Source organism: Mobula hypostoma, chromosome 4 (assembly GCF_963921235.1).
Source record: "Mobula hypostoma chromosome 4, sMobHyp1.1, whole genome shotgun sequence".
In the NCBI taxonomy this organism is placed as follows: domain Eukaryota; kingdom Metazoa; phylum Chordata; class Chondrichthyes; order Myliobatiformes; family Myliobatidae; genus Mobula; species Mobula hypostoma.
In genome coordinates this window covers 13,106,532-13,125,305 of record NC_086100.1, presented here as the reverse complement: position 1 = coordinate 13,125,305, position 18,774 = coordinate 13,106,532, and the positions used below count along the sequence as shown (strand labels likewise).

Here is an 18,774-nt window from a genome sequence, read left to right as displayed (position 1 = left end):
TGAACCAAGGATCAAATTCACCTTTATTTAGACTACAGTTATTAAAGGGAAAAACCCCAGAAGTGCTTTCAATCTCACACTACTTCTCCAACTACCCTGCTCCCAGCAGCCAGGTGAGAAGAATCTAGATGGCTTTTATGAACTCGTTATTAAAAAGAGATGTCCGTAATTTACACTATTTATATACTTAACCAGTGATCTTATAATCATGTGTGGAAAACCACCAGAAAGCCTAATGCTGAATGAAATTGGGACAATTTCACTGTACACTCAGTGGCCACATTATTAGGTACCTCTTGTACCGAATTATAAAGTTGTGCCAACAACATGCTACCGTGTTGCATTTGTACAAGGCGCTGGTAAAGCTGAGCTTGGAATAGTGTTCAGTTGTGATTTAGGTTCAGATTTATTTACTCCACATGCACATCGAAGCATGCAGTCAAATGGATAATTTGCGTTAACAACCGGCACAACCTAAGGATGTGCTGGGGACAGACCGCAAGTGTTGCCACACATTCTGGCGCCAACCTAGCATACCCACAATGTTCAGCAGAACAACACGTAACACAAGCGGCAAAAAAAAACAACAGCAGCAAAAACAAGCCCCTTTTGAACACCCACTCATTCACATACACAGACAGTCCTCCAAGCCCAGATCAGGCCTCTGGGTCTCCAGCCCCTCCAACCTCCAGCAGTCTTGTGGATTCACAGATAATGGGCTTCTGACTTTCCAGTGGAATTCAGACATGTAGACGTAGGCTATCGGCCTCTAATTCTGGACTTCCAACCAACCTTCGCTCTTTGATCTTCAGTATCAACCCCAGGACTAGCCATTGACATTTACCGTGTGATCGCAAAGATGCCATTAAGCAGAAAAGATTTAAGAGGATGACTGAGGGACTGAGTTGTGGAGAGACGTTGAGCAGACTGGGACTTTATTCCTCAGAGTGTAGGAGAATGAGGGGTGGTCTTATTGATGGATGTAAAATCATGAGGGCCGTAGATAGGGCGTGACCATCTGTTCCCCAGGGTCAGAGAATCATGGGCACAGTGTTTAGATGAGAGGGGAGAGATTAATATGAACCTGAGGGGCAACTTACCCAAGGAAGTGATTGAGGTAGGTACATTAAAAACATTTAAAAGGTGTTTGGATGGATACATAGAAAGGAAAGACAAATGGAACCATCTTAGATTGGCGCGGTCAGATTGGCCTGTATGTATGATGTATGACACTATGACTCCAAGCACTTAATTGAAAAATCACCCTATTACTCAAGGATGAAGGTTTATCTTTATTGGTCAGAAGTGCTGACATGTATTAGAAATTTGCTGTGGTGCGGTGTCGTGACAGGCAACAAAAAGACATCCTTCAACAATTATATAAAGAAATAAACAGAGGTCAAACTGCAGATGTGGAATAAAATGTGCATAACTACATAAAACCAGCATGTATTTACAGTGTAAACAGCATTATAAAAAGTGGTTTAAAGTGTTTACAGTGCAGTGACTGAGGTAATAGATAAAGAAGGGTGGGAGGGGGATCTAGCAAGAACGGTTGATTTCAAACTGGACAACCAGCTCATTTTTCCCAGGATGGAAATGACTAATACCAGAGGATTTTTTGAGGTAATTGTAGGAATGTTTTGGGAATATGTCAGATGTAGGTTTTTACACAGAGAATGGAAGGTGGTGGAGGCTGAAACATTAGGGACACTTAAGAGATAGGCACATAGATAAGAGAAAAATGGAGGGTTCTTGACTATGTAGGTGGGACGGGTTAAATTGATCGTGGAGTAGGTTAAAAGGTCGTCATAACATCATGGGCCAAGATGTCTGTACTGAGCTGTAATATAGAAACATAGAAAATAGGTGCAGGAGTAGGCCATTCGGCCCTTCGAGCCTGCACCGCCATTTATTATGATCATGGCTGATCCTCCAACTCAGAACCCCGCCCCAGCCTTCCCTCCATACCCCCTGACCCCCGTAGCCACAAGGGCCATATCTAACTCCCTCTTAAATATAGCCAATGAACTGGCCTCAACTGTTTCCTGTGGCAGAGAATTCCACAGATTCACCACTCTCTGTGTGAAGAAGTTTTTCCTAATCTTGGTCCTAAAAGGCTTCCCCTCTATCCTCAAACTGTGGCCCCTCGTTCTGGACTTCCCCAACATCGGGAACAATCTTCCTGCATCTAGCCTGTCCAATCCCTTTAGGATCTTATACGTTTCAATCACATACCCCCCTCAATCTTCTAAATTCCAACGAGTACAAGCCCAGTTCATCCAGTCTTTCTTCATATGAAAGTCCTGCCATCCCAGGAATCAATCTGGTGAACCTTCTTTGTACTCCCTCTATGGCAAAGATGTCTTTCCTCAGATTAGGGGACCAAAACTGCACACAATACTCCAGGTGTGGTCTCACCAAGGCCGTGTACAACTGCAGTAGTACCTCCCTGCTCCTGTACTCGAATCCTCTCGCTATAAATGCCAGCATACCATTCGCCTTTTTCACCGCCTGCTGTACCTGCATGCCCACTTTCAATGACTGATGTATAATGACACCCAGGTCTCGTTGCATCTTCCCTTTTCCTAATCGGCCACCATTCAGATAATAATCTGTTTTCCTATTTTTGCCACCAAAGTGGATAACTTCATATTTATCCACATTAAATTGCATCTGCCATGAATTTGCCCACTCACCCAACCTATCCAAGACACCCTGCATCCTCTTACCATCCTCCTCACAGCTAACACTGCCACCCAGCTTTGTGTCATCTGCAAACTTGGAGATGCTGCATTTAATTCCCTCATCCAAGTCATTAATATATATTGTAAACAACTGGGGTCCCAGCACTGAGCCTTGCGGTACCCCACTAGTCACCGCCTGCCATTCTGAAAAGGTCCCGTTTATTCCCACTCTTTGCTCCTGTCTGCTAACCAATTCTCCACCCACACCGATACCTTACCCCCAATACCGTGTGCTTTAAGTTTGCACACTAATCTCCTGTGTGGGACCTTGTCAAAAGCCTTTTGAAAATCCAAATATACCACATCCACTGGTTCTCCCCTATCCACTCTACTAGTTACATCCTCAAAAAATTCTATGAGATTCGTCAGACATGATTTTCCTTTCACAAATCCATGCTGACTTTGTCCGATCATTTCACCGCTTTCCAAATGTGCTGTTATCACATCCTTGATAACTGACTCTAGCAGTTTCCCCCCAACCGACGTTAGGCTAACCGGTCTATAATTCCCCGGTTTCTGTCTCCCTCCTTTTTTAAAAATTGGGGTTACATTAGCCACCCTCCAATCCCCAGGAACTAGTCCAGAATCTACCGAGTTTTGAAAAATTTTTGAAAAATTATGTTCAACGTGCTATGAAACTAATCTAATTGTTCTGTTTCTAGTCACTTATGATTACTAGGAAACCTTTCGTACTACTATTGCTTTTATTTTTTCTCAGCCATGTTAGTAAAACCTCAGGTATGGGCATAGCCAAACACACTCATTTCTCAATCGCTCTGAACTTTCCGATGATTCTAGTAGTGTTTAGTATTGTGGCCTTCTGAAAATTTACGTAGATATTACTGTGTAGGTCTGATTCTTTAATGCTATTGTGTACTGACTGTGGGATGACACCAGTTTTAGACGTTACTGTCGGGACAATGTATACCCTGTTCATGTTCCATAGTCTATTTTAATTCTGCAAATTTCTGGTGTTTTCACTTATTGACTTCTGTAAGCTATGTGTTTTTGAAATGGCTATATCTATTAAGTACGTTGTTCTTGTTTGTTTATCCTGTATTATTATATCCAGACAGTTATCATGGGTTGTCCTATCTGCAATAATGGATCAGTTATAATATAATTTGTAGGACTCTGACTCTAAAACTGGATTAGGCTTATATCTAGATTAAGATATGGTCTCTTTTAAGTGTTTGTATTTTAAAGCAAGATTTTGGTGAATGAAGTTTGCCACTTGATTGTAATCAGATTGAGTTAAACTGCTGCAGGATCCTGTAATGTGTTGGATTGCTTCTGGTTTCTCTTGGCATTTTCCGCACTTATCATCTCGAATTTGTTGGTCTTTTATTATGTATTTTTGATAATTTTTTTTGTGTTAACCACCGGGTCCTGTATTGCCACAAGGAATCCTGCTGTTTCTGGGAAGAGGTTTCCAACTCTGAGCCCAGGGGTTCGATGCTTCCTTGTCAATATCTAGTCTGCTCAGATCATGGGGATGTCTTCCAAGAAGGGTCATGCTCTTCTATTGGTTAACTTTTTCTTCAATTGTGGTAATTTATTCCTTTCTCTGGGTTGTGCTTTCATTTAAGTTTAGTGGTCTATACTTCTCAGAATTGTATACGTTTGTATGGAGTGCTGAATCCTGTTTTGTTGATGAAAATATATCCTCAAGTTTTATCTGACTATTGTGTAATCTTTTGATGTCTGTTACTCCTCTTCCTCCTCCTGTCCTAGGTAGTGTTAATTTAAGTATGTTCGAATGCATAAGGTGCTTTCTAAAATTTGTTATTTCAGTTCTTATATTTCTTTGTAAATTTTCCACACTAGTTTCAGACCAAGATATTATGCTAAAAATATGTTAATAATGGTGTAGCAAAATTGTTTATTGCCTTTGTTATATTTTTGCTACTGAGCTCTGTTTGGCAGATTTTCTTAAGCCTTGAAGTAAATTCTGTCAAAGTTTTCCCTTCATCACACAATGAGCTATTTTCTTTGTTTGTTGATAGCTAGATATGTGTGTGTTTCATATTCATTCATACATTATTATTATTACAAAGTTGAAAAATCTTTAGAAATGTATGAGAGAATTTGCATAAAGTTGAATTTCCATATATTACCTGGGAATCCCCTGGGCTGGTAAATGCCTCTACTCAAAAGGTATCATTCAAGGATTTACTTGGTGCTGCCAATTGTCTGACTGTGATCAACGTTCTGGTACAAATTCTCATCATTATCTTAAGGGAATTGATTCTGGTCAGTGGACTAGTTGTTAAACTGGAATCCAAGCAGGTTTATAGTTGTCACATATTAAAGGGGAATTATTTCTCTTTGTGTTCAGTTCCATTTGGTTAGTGAGCCTAGAAGTAGGAGAATTGGAATTGGTTTATTATTGTCTCATGTGCCGAGATACAGTAGAAAGCGTCTTGCATACTGTTATAGAGTCATAGAACACTACAGCACAGAAACAGGCCCTTCAGCCCATCTAGCCTGTACCAAACCATTAATCTCCCTGGTCAAATCGACCTTCACTTGGATCATAGCCCTTCACACCTCTCCCATCAATGTCCAAATCCAAGCGTCTCTTAAATTTTGAAATGGAACCTGCATCCACCACTTGCACTGGCAACTCGTTCCCCACTCTCACCACCCTCAGAGTGAAGAAGATCCCCCATGCGTTCATACAGATAAGATGAACAGACATTGAGGTAGAACATAGCAGAAAAAAAAGTTTTAACAACTACAGAATGCAGTGCAGGTAGACAGAGTGCAGGTCATTATGAGGTCAGTTATGGTGAAAAATTGGAGCTGGGACTGAAGTTGAGAGAGATACTTCTGAACACTGACAATGGGAGAATGCTCAAAGTGTCTTCAATCACTGATGCTTAATACATAACGATTGGCTTTATTTGTCACATATATAGTACTGTGCAAAAGTCTTAGACACATGTATAGCTAGGGTGCCCAAGACTTTTCCACAATATTGTAGTAATTTTATGAATTGCACTGTACTGCTGCTGCAAAAAAAAACAAATTTCATGACATATGTGAGTGATGATAAACCTGACTCTGATATGGGACTCTACTGTGGACTGAGAGTTGGGGCAGGGAGAGGGGAATCATGGTTGGGAAAGGGGGAAGGGAGAGGGGAGGGATTGGGAAGCAACAAAGAGACATTATGTAATGATCTATAAACCAATTGACCTTGCCTGCTGTCTCAGGGCTGGGTGTATCTGTATCTGCACCATCCCCCTGCCTCTGGCACCCCATCTCTGCCACCTGTCCCAAACCCCCCTGCAGCACCCCACCCTCACCACTCCCAACATCCTTTCCTCCTGCCTGAATTACAACACACCCACGCACCCACCTCTCTCTGTGTAAAACACCTTCCTCTGCCATGCTCCCTAATCATTCTTCCAGTCAGCTTAAAGTTATACCCACTTGTATACCCTGGTGCTGAGTGTCCATTTGATCTATGCCTCTTACCATCTTGGACATCTCTCTCAAGTCACCTCTCATCCTCCTTTGCTCCAAAGAGAAAAGCCCCAGATCGCTCGCCGTATCCTCATAAACCACGCTCTCCACTCCATGTTGACAAATACGGTCTCCACTCCACATTGACAAAAACAGTACTCTGCAAATGTTTTAGTCATACTACAGGTCGACATTCACTAATCTGGCACCACTGGGACCTGAGGAGTGCCGGATTAGTGAAAATATGGAAGTACAGAAGGATCACGTTAAGCATAATCAGTGCCAGATTGTCGAAGGAACCGGATTACAGGTAGTCAGATTAGTGAAAGTTCGACCTATACATGTGCCTAAGACTGTTGCACAGTAGTGTACAGCATAGCATCGAAATATACAGTGAAATGTGTCATGGGACAACCAACACATTCCAATCGATGTGCTGGTGGTAGCCCACAAGCTGCCAAAATAATCTCCCCACTGTTTATTCATCAACATTAGGGTGGATTTGCCAGGATGATGTCTGAATTAGAGAGCATGGTTTATGAGGATATGGTGAGCGAGCTGGGGCTTTTCTCTTTGGAGCAAAGGAGGATGAGAGGTGACTTGAGAGAGATGTCCAAGATGATAAGAGGCATAGATCAAGTGGACAATCAGCACCTTTTTTTCCGGGGCATACAAGTGGGCAAAATTTGAAGCTGATTGGAGGAATGATTAGGGAGTATGTCAGAGGTAGGTATTTTACACAGAGAGAAGTGGGTGTGTGGAACACACTGCTGTGTGTAGTGGTAGAGACAGATACATTAGGGACATTTAATAGATTCTTAAACACATGGATGAAAAAAGGAGGTCTACAGTATTTGGAAGGGAAGAGATAGATTGAACTTGGAGTGGGTTAAAGGTTGGCCCAGCATTGTGGGCCAAAGTGCCTGTACTGTTCTATTAACTGAATTCAAATTCAAGTTGATTGCCATGCATACAGCTAAATGAAACATTGTTCCTCTGGGGCCAGTGTGGAAAACACAGTACCTACATTCACACACAGCACATATAATTATGATAGCACATATAGTCACCAATCAATATCACAAGTGACATATAGTCACCAATTAATATCACCTGAGTGGCCTGGCCTGAAGGTTGATGGGGCGTGGGCTGCTGTTCTGGAGCCATGTCTCTGTAAAATAAGCCCTCAGCAGTTCCTCATCTCATGCTGAGTCAGTTGCAGACAAAGGTAATCCAGTTTATTTCCAGGGAGCGAATGGATGATGTATATTGACTTTTGTTACACAAGCTTTGTAATAGTTTATGTGGAAAGGAGTCGGGCCGCAGACACCATCTCATTGGGCAGCAGAACATACTCACGGGACTGAATGTCCTCCTCTGTTTCCTCACTTCCTCCCTCTGAACTGGGCACCCTCTCTTTATCCACAGGCTATTTTTGAAGTGATATCATCGGAGCACTCCTACATGCTGAGCCTGGAGATCCTGATCCGGATGTTTAAGAATTCAGAAGCGCTGAACTTAACCATGACCAAGACCGAGAGGCACCACCTGTTTTCCAACATCGTCGACGTGCACAAGTCCAGCAGCAAGTGAGTGGCACTTTCCATAATCCCCTTTCTCAGTGGCTTCTGTTCGTTGACACCCTTCCTTCTCGAGGAGGTTGTCTTCTGATGTACATCTGTGTAACTGATGGTGCAATCCCTGTTGAACTGCACCGGGTGGAAACATTTGTGGTAAAACTGGGTCAATGTCAGTTATTGGTTTATTGTGGTCATGTGATGAGATATAGTGAAAAGGTGAGTTCTGCAGGCCACCCATAGGGATCAGTTGAAAACATAAGTATGTCAGAGTGGCACAAAAGGTAGAGTAATAGAATCAGAAACAGATTTATTATCACTGTCTTACATGGTACGAAATTTGTTCTTTTAAGACCATAAGACAGGGGAGCAGATTTATGCTATTCAGTCCATCGAATCTGCTCCACCAGTCCATCATGGCTAATTAATTATCCCTCTGAATCTCATTCTCCTGCCTTCTCCCTGTAATCTTTTATGCCCTATCTAATCAAGAATTTATCAGCCTCCGCTTTAAATATACACAGTGACTTGGCCTCCATAGATATCTGTGGGAATAAATTCCACAGACTCATCACCCTCTGGCTAAAGAAATTCCACCTCATCTTTGTTCCAACTGGATGTCCCTCTACACTGAGGCTGTGCCCTCTGGTCCTAGATTCCGCCACTATAGGAAAATCTTCTCTATATCCACTCTGTCTAGGCCATTCAATATTCGATGGGTTTCAATGAGATCTCCATTCATTCTTCTAAAGTCCTCCAAAAGCCCAGAGTCATCAAACACTTCTCATTACTTAACCATTTCATTCCCTGGATCATTCCTGTGAATGTCTCTTGTACTTCCTCCTCTGGCTAAAGAGATTCCTCCTTATCTCTGTTCTTGGCAGCAGTACAGAGCGAAGGTATGAAATTACTGTAATTTAGAAAGATTAAAGTGCAAATAAAGAAATAACTTCCATGGACCATTCAGACATTTGATGGCAGCGGGAGAGAAGATGTTTCTGAATCACTTAGTGTGTGTCTTCGGGCTCCTGTACCTCTTCTGTACTGTGATGAGAAGACCGCATGTTCCAAATTGTGAGGGTCCTTAGTGCTGGATGCTGCCTTCTTGAGGCTCTGCCTTTTGAAGATCTCCTCGATGGTGGGGAGGGTTGTCCCCATGGCAGAACTGGCTGAGTCTACAGCCTGTTGTGAACTCTTGTGATCCTCTGGGCATTGGAGCAGGTTATGGTGCAACCAGTCAGAACCACAACTATAGTGATTTGTAAGAGTCTTTGATGACATAGCAAATCTCGTCAAGCTCCTAAGACAAAACGTATGGAATATACACTTGATTGCTACTTTATTAGGTACAGGAGTATACGTTTGTGGTCTTCTGCAACTGTAGCCCATCCACTTCCAGGTACTCTTCTGCACACCATCTTCTGTAACGTGTGGTTATTTGAGTTACTGTCACCTTCCTGTCAGCTTGAACCAGTCTGGCCATTCTCCTCTGACCTCTGTCATTAACAAGGCGTTTTCACCCAGAGAACTGCCACTCACTGGATGTTTTTTTTTTTTGTTTTTTTTGCACCATTCTCTGTAAACTCTAGAGAATGTATGCATGAAAATCCTATCAGCAGTTTCTGAGCTACTCAAACCACCCCATCTGGCACCAACAATCACTCCACAGTCAAAGTCACTTAGATCTCATTTCTTCCCCATTTTGATGATTGGTCTGAGCAACAACAGAGCCTCTTGACCATGAGTTTATGAATTGAGTTGCTGCCACATGATTGGCTGATTGGATGTACAGGTGTAGCTCGTAAGGTGGCCACTGAGTGTAATATTACAGTTACTGAGCAGAGTGCAGAGAAGCGATCCATTCAAGAGTTTATGGAGCATCCATGAAACAAAATTGCTGTTAAAAAGATAGTGCTAACAACTTTTGGGTGTCCTTCTATTTCTTGGAGATTTGCCAAACTGCATTTGCTGGAATCTGGAACAAGACTGGAAATGATTTATTGGTGTCACATGTACTGAGATGTGGTGAACAGTTTCTCTTGCACACTGTTCAAGCAGATTAGACCATTACACGATGCATTGAGGTAGAGCAATATAAAACTGTATAAAGTGTAACAGCTATAGAAAGTGCAGTTCCGGTAAACAATAAGGTGCCAGATCATAATGACATAGATTATGAGATTACTGGATTATTGGAGTACTGTGTGCAGTTTTGGTCCCCTAATCTGAGGAAAGACATTCTTGCCATAGAGGGAGTACAAAGAAGGTTCACCAGCTTGATTCCTGGGATGGCAGGACTTTCATATGATGAAAGACTGGATGAACTAGGCTTATACTCATTGGAATTTAGAAGATTGAGGGGGGATCTGATTGAAACGTATAAGATCCTAAAGGGATTGGACAGGCTAGATGTTGGAAGATTGTTCCCTATGTTGGGGAAGTCCAGAACGAGGAGTCACAGTTTGAGGATAAAGGGGAAGCCTTTTAGGACCGAGATTAGGAAAAACTTCTTCACACAGAGAGTGGTGAATCTGTGGAATTCTCTGCCACAGGAAACAGTTGAGGCCAGTTCATTGGCTATGTTTAAGCGGGAGTTAGGGAGTTAGATATGGCCCTTGTGGCTAAAGGGATCAGGGGGTATGGAGAGAAGGCAGGTACAGGGTTCTGAGTTGGATGATCAGCCATGATCATACTGAATGGCGGTGCAGGCTCGAAGGGCCGAATGGCCTACTCCTGCACCTATTTTCTATGTTTCTATTACGAGGGATCTATTTAATAGTCTTTTGACAGCTGTCCATGAGACTGTTGGGAGGATCTCATTGAAACCTATCTAATGTTGAAAGGCCTCTATAGAATGGATGTGGAGAGGATGTTTCCTATAGTGGGGGAACCTAAGACCAGAGGACACAGCCTCAGAATTGTGAGACGTCCATCTAGAATGGAGATGAGAGGAATTTCTTTAAGCAGAGGGTGTTGACTCTGTGAAATTCTTTGCCACAGGTGGCTGGGGAGCCAAGTCACTGGGTATATTCAAGGCAGAGGTTGATAGGTTCTTGATTAGTCAGGGCATGAAGGGTTATGGGGAGAAGGCAGGAGAATGGTATTGAGAGGGAACTGGATCAGCCATGATGAAATGACGGAGCAGACTCGAGAGGCCAAATGGTCTAATTCTGCTCCTATATCTTATGGTCTTATGGTGCTTGCTTAAAGGTTTTGTACCTTCTGCCTGATGAAAGAGGGGAAAAGAGGGAATTCCAGGGTGGGTTGGGTATTTGATTCTTCAGGCTGTTTTACTGAGGCAGTGAGAAGTATAGACAGAATCCACAAGAGGGGAGGCTGCTGTTAATAAACTTTGGAAAAACTCAGCAGGTCATGCAGCATCCGTGGAGGTGAAGGGATTGTCAAGGTTTCAGTCCAAGAATCTGCATCAGGATGTGAGCTTGTCCTGCTATTTATGTGTTGACTCTTCCAATTTTCCATTGGACCTATAGTTTGGAATGAACTAGATGGGCCATCACCCTGTTTCTGTGCTGCAGTGCTGTACGACTGTATGACTCGATCCATATGAAGAGTATCTTAATTTTAATTGGGCGGCATGGTCATGAAGCAGTTAGCGTGACCAGCGTTCAATTCCCACTGCACTCTGTAAGGAGTTTGTACGTTTCACCCATGACTGCATGGATTTCCTCCAGGTACTCTGGTTTTCTCCCACATTTCAAAAGACATATGAGTTAGTCAGTTGTGGGTATGCTACATTGGCGCTGGAAGTGTGGCCACACTTGTGGACGACCACCAGCACATCTCGGACTACGCTCAGCATTGATGCAAATGACTCGTTTCACGATATGCTTCGATGTACATGTCACAAGTGAAGCTTCTCTGCTTTATCTTTAAAAACTTCTTTTCAGAACGTTCCTTCATATTGCTTTGTGCAGAAAACAATTACACTTGTTCTGGAGGTCAGCGTGCTTACAATAGAATTTATTTACCCCTTTCATTAGCAGCCAGAATATCCCAAGGGCCGTCAGAGGGATTGTCAGTTAACAGCAACCTTTACACAAAATTGTACAAAGATCCTAGGGCAGATGGCCGATGCTTGCTTGACAACACAGTAGACAGACAATATCTTATTACCAGAGTTGAAATGTCTAGTGTGGTGGGATGGAGACAGGTCTTTACCAAAGGAGGTGTAGGGCACTCCTTCCCTCTTCTACCCTGCAGGTCACCGTTGGCCAAGGTGTAGCACCTGCTTAGCCCGCTGATCAGGATCATGTGAACCCATGGAAGCAGGTGGTGGACGGTCGTAAGAGCAGCTGGTGCATATCACAAGACCTGTTTATGCAACCTCTGCCACCAGGCAGACAATCTCTGAAGAGTATTTATAATGGCTGAGGTCGCTGTCCAGAAGAAGCAATGTCAAACCACTTCTGTAGTAGAATTTGCCCAGAACAATCATGGTCAAAAGATCATGATCGCCTACGTCATACGGCACGGCACATAATGATAAGGATGGTGATGAATTGTCCAATACCAGAGATGAGAGGGCTAAGTTCAAAGGAGATGTAAGGGTGAGTATTTTACGCAGAGAGTGGTGGGTTCCTGGAATGTGCTGCCAGGGGTGGTAGTAGACATACAGTAGATACGTTAGACACATTAGATACGTTAGGTGGTTGTAGACATACAGTAGATACGTTAGAGATGTTAGATACATTAGGTGGTCGTAGACATAGAGTAGATACGTTAGAGACATTAGATACATTAGGTGGTTGTAGACATACAGTAGATACGTTAGCGATGTTAGATACATTAGGTGGTCGTAGACATACAGTAGATACGTTAGAGACATTAGATACGTTAGGTGGTTGTAGACATACAGTAGATACGTTAGAGATGTTAGATACATTAGGTGGTCGTAGACATACAGTAGATACGTTAGAGACTTGGACTTTGAAGAGACGCTTAGATAGGCACTTCAATATGAGGGAAATGGAAGGATTTGGACATTGTGAAGCCAGAAGAGGTTAGTTTAGTTGGCTTTTTGATTACTAATTTAATTGGTTCAGCACATCATTGTGGGCCGAAGGGCTTGATCCTGTGCTGTACTGTTCCATGTTCTGACGGACAGAAGAGACTCTGCAGAGGCTGGAAATCTTGAGTAGCACACACAAAATGCTGGAGAGCTCGGGAGGTTTGATGCTGCCTGACCTGTTGATTTCGTCCGGCATTTTGTGTGACTGGCTTCACAAGCTAGTTCTTATGCTATCCTAGAGGATAAGTAATTCCCAGAGCAATACAGCACAGAAACAGGTCCTTCAGCCCAGTTAGTCGAAGCTGACTAAGACCTCCACATAAGCTGATGGCATTTGCCCTTGTTTGGCCCACATCCCTCGAAACCAGGGGTTCTCAACCTGGGGTTCACAGACCGCTTGGTTAATGGTCAGACTCCATGGCATAAAAAAGGTTGGGAACACCTGCTCTAAACCTTTCCTATCCCTGTGCCTGTCCAAATATCTTTTAAATATTGTCATGATATCTCCCTCAATCACTTCCCCTGGCAGTTTGTTCCATATGCTGACCACTCTCTGGGTGAAAACGTTGCCCCTCCGGTCCCTGTCTCTCTCCTCTCACCTTAAACCTTATCTTGCTAAAAATAAAGATTAACTTTATTTGCCACGTGTACATCAGAACATCGAGTGAAATGCATCATTTTGCATCAACAACAAATGCATTCTGAGGATATGCTGCAGTCATTTCAAAGTGTCACCGTGCTTCTGGTACCCACACAGCTTGCCCATAGTCTACTAGCCCTTACTGACCCGCATGTCTTTGTACTTTGGGAGGGAACTGGAGCACCCAGAGAAAGCCCACACGGTCATGGGGAGAACGTACAAACTTAAGAGACATGTTTGGGAATTGAACACGGGTTGATGGTGCTGTAAAGTGTTATACCCCAACCCTGGGAAACAGCCTAACTGCATTCACCCTATCTATGATGCTTCGTCTTTTTATAAGATCACCCCTCATTCTCCTGCACTCCAATATTTACTTCAGCATTCTAGGAAAGACAGTACTTCTCAGAGAGGCAGATGCACAAGCCTGCTTGGAGATGGATAGATATGGAATGAAGGGCTTATGGGAAAGTGGAATGTTGGGTCAACCACGCTCCTGTTGAAGGGTGCGACAGGCTTGAAGGGCTGAATGGCTTCTTGATTTGGTTCCTATCAGTACATGCGCCCAGTGACTGTAGGTTGTCTGTGTTACCTTTACTGCCTCGCATCATATAGCGTACATCTACAAAGAGCACTCGCACAGGAGAGCAGCATCGATTATCAAGGACACCTCCCCCCACCCGCCCACCAACCAGGGCATGTTCTCTTCTCACTGGTGCTATCAAGCAGGAGGTTCAGGAGCCTCAGGACCCACACCACCAGGCTCAGGAACAGTTATCCTTAAACAATCTTGTTCCTGAACCGAAGGGTATAACCTCACGCATCTCAACACTGAACTGATTTTGCAGCCTATGAACTCACTTTCAAGGACTCTGCAACTCATATGCGCAATATTTATTTATTTATTTATTTATTTATTTATTATTGTTATTTACTCTGAATGCCAGCAAGAGAACACATCTCAGGGGAGAATATGGTTACATATATGTACTTTGAGTAAGAAAAGAGCAGCAGATTATCAAGAGAAAATATAATTGAAGAAAGAACAAAACTAATCAGATGAACTAATTCTTAATAACCAGACACTAGTGTCCTGTTGTCATTGAGGACATGCTGGAGCCTGAAGACCCACACTCAACCTGTCAGCTTCTCCCCTTCATTATCAGATTTCTGAATGGACAAAGAACCAATGCACACTACCTCACTGTTTTGCACTACATATTTATTTTTTTCCCAATTTACTTCCTACTGTAATTTATAGTTTTTTTCAGTATTATTATTATTATGTACTGCAATGTACTCTTGCCACAAAACAACCAATTTCACAACATATGCCAGATGTACTGTGGAGCACATTCTAACTGGTTGCATCACTGTCTAGTTTGGAGAGGCCACAGCACAGGATTGGGAAAAAGCTGCAGAAAGTTGCAAACTCAGCCAGCTCTATCCCAGGCACTAGCCTTTCCAGCACCGAGGACATCTTCGAAAGATGATGTTTCAATAAAGCAGCCTCTGTCATTAAGAACCCCCGCTGCCCAGAATATGCTCTCTTCTCATTGCTATAATCAGGGAGGAGGTACAGAAGCCTGAAGACACACACTGAATGTTTCAGGAATAGCTTACTTCCCTCCACAGTCTTTCTGTACTAATTAATTAATTTAATTATGTATTGCAAAACAACAAATTTCATGATATATGCCAGTGCTATTGAACCTATTCTGATTCTGAAAGGCTTTATTAAATATAAGAAGATAACTTTAAGTGATTGTTCAACATTACCTCAGTCTGGGAACAGAGTCAAGGATTTGTTTGTTTACTATCTGCTCACTGCCCTCATCAATAATCCCCTGGCAGTCTCGCTGATGTGAATGGCCTTGATTACAATGTTCCCCTTGTACTCGTTCTTGTGGTCGTGGGGAATGAATGGGAGACAGATATATCCTAAATGATTACTGTGGGAAAGAAAGGGTTCTATCTCCAATAGCATAAAGAAGGAAATTATTCCATTCAGAGCAACGCAGACAGAGTGCTGGAGGAAATCAGCAGGTCAGGCAGCATCTATGGAGATGAACTAATCATTGACATTTTGGGCCGAGACCCTTCTTCAGGACTGGGCTAGGATTCCATTCTATCAAGAGCCCCTTTAAAATTCAACTTCCAGTTAGCTTCAATATTTGTCACTCCCTGCTCATGCAGCTGTTTTGAGGATGGACTGTAGGGCCAATATTATCAGGGGAAAAAATATCTTACAGTAAATCATTGACAGAATGGACAGCAACTGTACATCTTTTCCAAAACTAAATACCTTTCCAATGAATAACAATTCAATCCTTCTTGTTTAGCCATTCAATTAGATCATAGCTCATCGGAATCTTCAAAGTTCAAAGTAAATTTATCATCAAAGTACATGTATATATATTAATTTTCCTGCTGGCATTCACAGTAACTGCAAAGGAACACAATAGAATCAATGAAACGTGACACACAAAGGCAAACAACCCATATGCAGAAAATTTGACAAAGCATGCAAATATAAATTTTAAAATAATTTTTAATTAATTTAAAAAACATACATTCAGACTGCCCAAAAGTGAGTGGAGAGGTTGTGAAATCAGTTCAGTGTTGAGGTGAGTGAAGTTATCCATACTGGCTCAGGAGCCTGATGGTTGAAGGGTATTAACTGTTCCTGAAACTTGTGGTGTGAGGATCTTGGCTGCCATCCCTCTCTCTCCACTAATTTCCAAGTTTAACAAAGGTACGTCATAGGAAAGGAGTGTAAATTTAAGTAGTTGTTCTCCATAGCAAATTCCAGTCAACCTCAGATTTGAAGTTTTCAAGTGCAAGCAGGGTTCAGACCACACTGAGCATTGTGAGCAGTTTTGGGACCCTTTACAAAAGAAATGGTGTGCTGGTATTGGAAGTTCACACGAATGATCCTGGGAGTGAAAGGGTTAATGTAGGAGGAGCTTTTGATGGCTCTGGGCCTGTAATTGCTGGCAGTTTGGAAAAATTAGGGGACGAGCTCACTGAAACCTATCAGATATTGAGAGGCCTGGATAGAGTGGACATGGGGAGGATATTTCCTCTTGTGAGGGCGTCAAGGTCCAGAGGACACAGCCTCAGGATAGAGGGGTGTCCCTTTAGAGCAGAGATGAGGAGGAATTTGAGCCGGGGGGTAGTGAATCTGTGGAATTCATTGCTACAGACGTCTGTGGACAGCACGTCATTGTGCATATTTAAAGTGGTGGTTGATAGCTTCTTGATTAGTAAGGGAGTCCGGAGTTTTTAGAAGGCGGCGGGGGTTTGAGGGGTATAATACATCAGCCATGATGGAATGGTGAAGCAGATTTAATAGGCTGAATGGCCTAATTCTGCTCCAATATCTTATGGATAAGATCACTCATCACCACCACCTCGAGGACAATTAATAATTACTAATAAATGCAGATCTTTGCCAGTGAGCCCAGCATCACATTATAAACACCTAGCAGATCTTTGCCAGGAGTTTTGCTCTTCCAGTACTCTTGTACTTTCTGACTCCACCATTGAATGAACTGCTCTGTTTCGTTTCTGTTTCCATGTTTGTTCTGGACTCCCAAATGCAAATGATATATGTTCTTTATCACCTCCATTTATTGATCTGGATTTCTATAGACTTTATCACCTCCAATGCACAGGATTGAAAGAATCTACAGATGGCTGGGGGTCCTTCACTCCATCCGCAAACAGCAGGGTTTCTCGGTGGCCAACCATTTAATTTTCTATCCCCATTCCTGTTGCGACATGTCAGCCCATGCCCTTCTCTCCTGCCACGATGAGGCCTCTCTCAGGTTGGAGCAGCAACTCCTCAAATTCTGGCTGGGTATCCTCCAGCCAGATGGCATAAACATCAATTTCTCTAACTCTAACTTCCAATAATTTTACCACCTTTCCCTTAACTCTTCTTCAATTCTTCATGTACATATGCTCCCCTCTTCCCACTTCTCCACACCTGCCTATCACATCCCCTTGGTGCCCCCCTCTCCCTGCCATTTTTCCCACAGTCCATTCTCCTCTCCTATCAGATTCCTCCTCCTCCTCCAGCCATTAACCTTTTCTAACTAACACCTCCCAGCTTTTACTTCATTCACCACTCCCCACCCACCTGGCCTCACCTATTACCTTCTAGCTTGAACACCTTCCCCACCCCACCCCACCCCCGGGAACCTTCTTATTCTGACTTCTTTCCCCTTCATTTCAGTCGTGAAGAATAGTCTCGGCCTGAAACATCCACTGTTTACTCCCCTCCATAGATGCTGCCTGACCTGCTGAGTTCCTCCAGCATTCTTGAGCGTGTTGCATGGGTTGTAGACCCAGCCAGTTCCATTATAGGCACTAACTCAAGGACATCTTCAAGAGGTGATGTCTTGGAAAGGCTGCTTCCATCATGAAGGACCTCAATATCTGAGGAATCCCCTCTTTCTTATTACTACGATCAAGGAGGAAGTATAGGAGCCTGAAGACACACACTCAATGTTTCAGGTACAGCTTGTTCCCCTCCGCCTCCGGACTTCTGAATGGTCCAAGATCAACCATGGGGTGGTGCGGTAGGGTAGTGTTTAACACAACGTTTTATGGTACCAGCGACCCGGGCTCAATTCCTGCCCCTGACTGTAAGAAATTTGTACATTCCCCCTGTGACTGTGTGGGTTTCCTCCAGGTGCTCTGGTTTCCTCCCACAGACCAAAGACATACTGGTTGGTAGGTTAATCGGTCATTATAAATTGTCCCGTGATTAGGCTTGGATTAAATCAAAGGTTGCTGGGTGGCATGGCTCAAAGGGCCAGAAGGACCTATTATGCACTCTTTCTCAATAAATTAAACAAAGAAAGCCAAGAACTCTAACTCATTATTATAGTTATTGTAACTCGTGGCAATTTTTATGAATATTTGGAATATTTGGTTGGCACTGGTAGCTTGGAAAATAACCTTTATAATCATTATAAGCACACAGAAAATAAAGTACTTCGAGAGATTTCATATATTGATTACTTATATCCCAACATAATGGTGATACCAAAGTCCTGATGAAGGGTCTCGGCCCAAAACATCAACTGTTTATTCCTTTCCATACATGCTGCCTGACCTGCTGAGTTCCTCCAGCATTTTGTGTGTGTTGCTTTAGATCTCCAACATCTGCAAAATCCCTTTTGGTTTTGACCTGCAAGTACCATTGTATATGCAGTATATTTTATATGTGCAGAAAAGATTTACGACGATGTGGCCTGGACTGGAGATTTGTTTATTTGTCATGTGTACATCGCAGCATGC

The 18,774-nt window shown here is 42.9% G+C and overlaps 1 protein-coding gene across 1 annotated transcript in view; it reads left to right on the top strand.

Moving 5' to 3' along the window:
• The window catches only part of LOC134345131 (rho guanine nucleotide exchange factor 26-like), a 235,424-nt gene that overhangs the window by 112,692 nt on the left and 103,958 nt on the right, over positions 1–18,774 (top strand). The window contains exon 6 of the mRNA XM_063045315.1: positions 7,647–7,807. Within this exon, the coding sequence (XP_062901385.1) occupies positions 7,647–7,807 (161 nt within the window). The remainder of the gene's footprint in view (positions 1–7,646; positions 7,808–18,774) is intronic.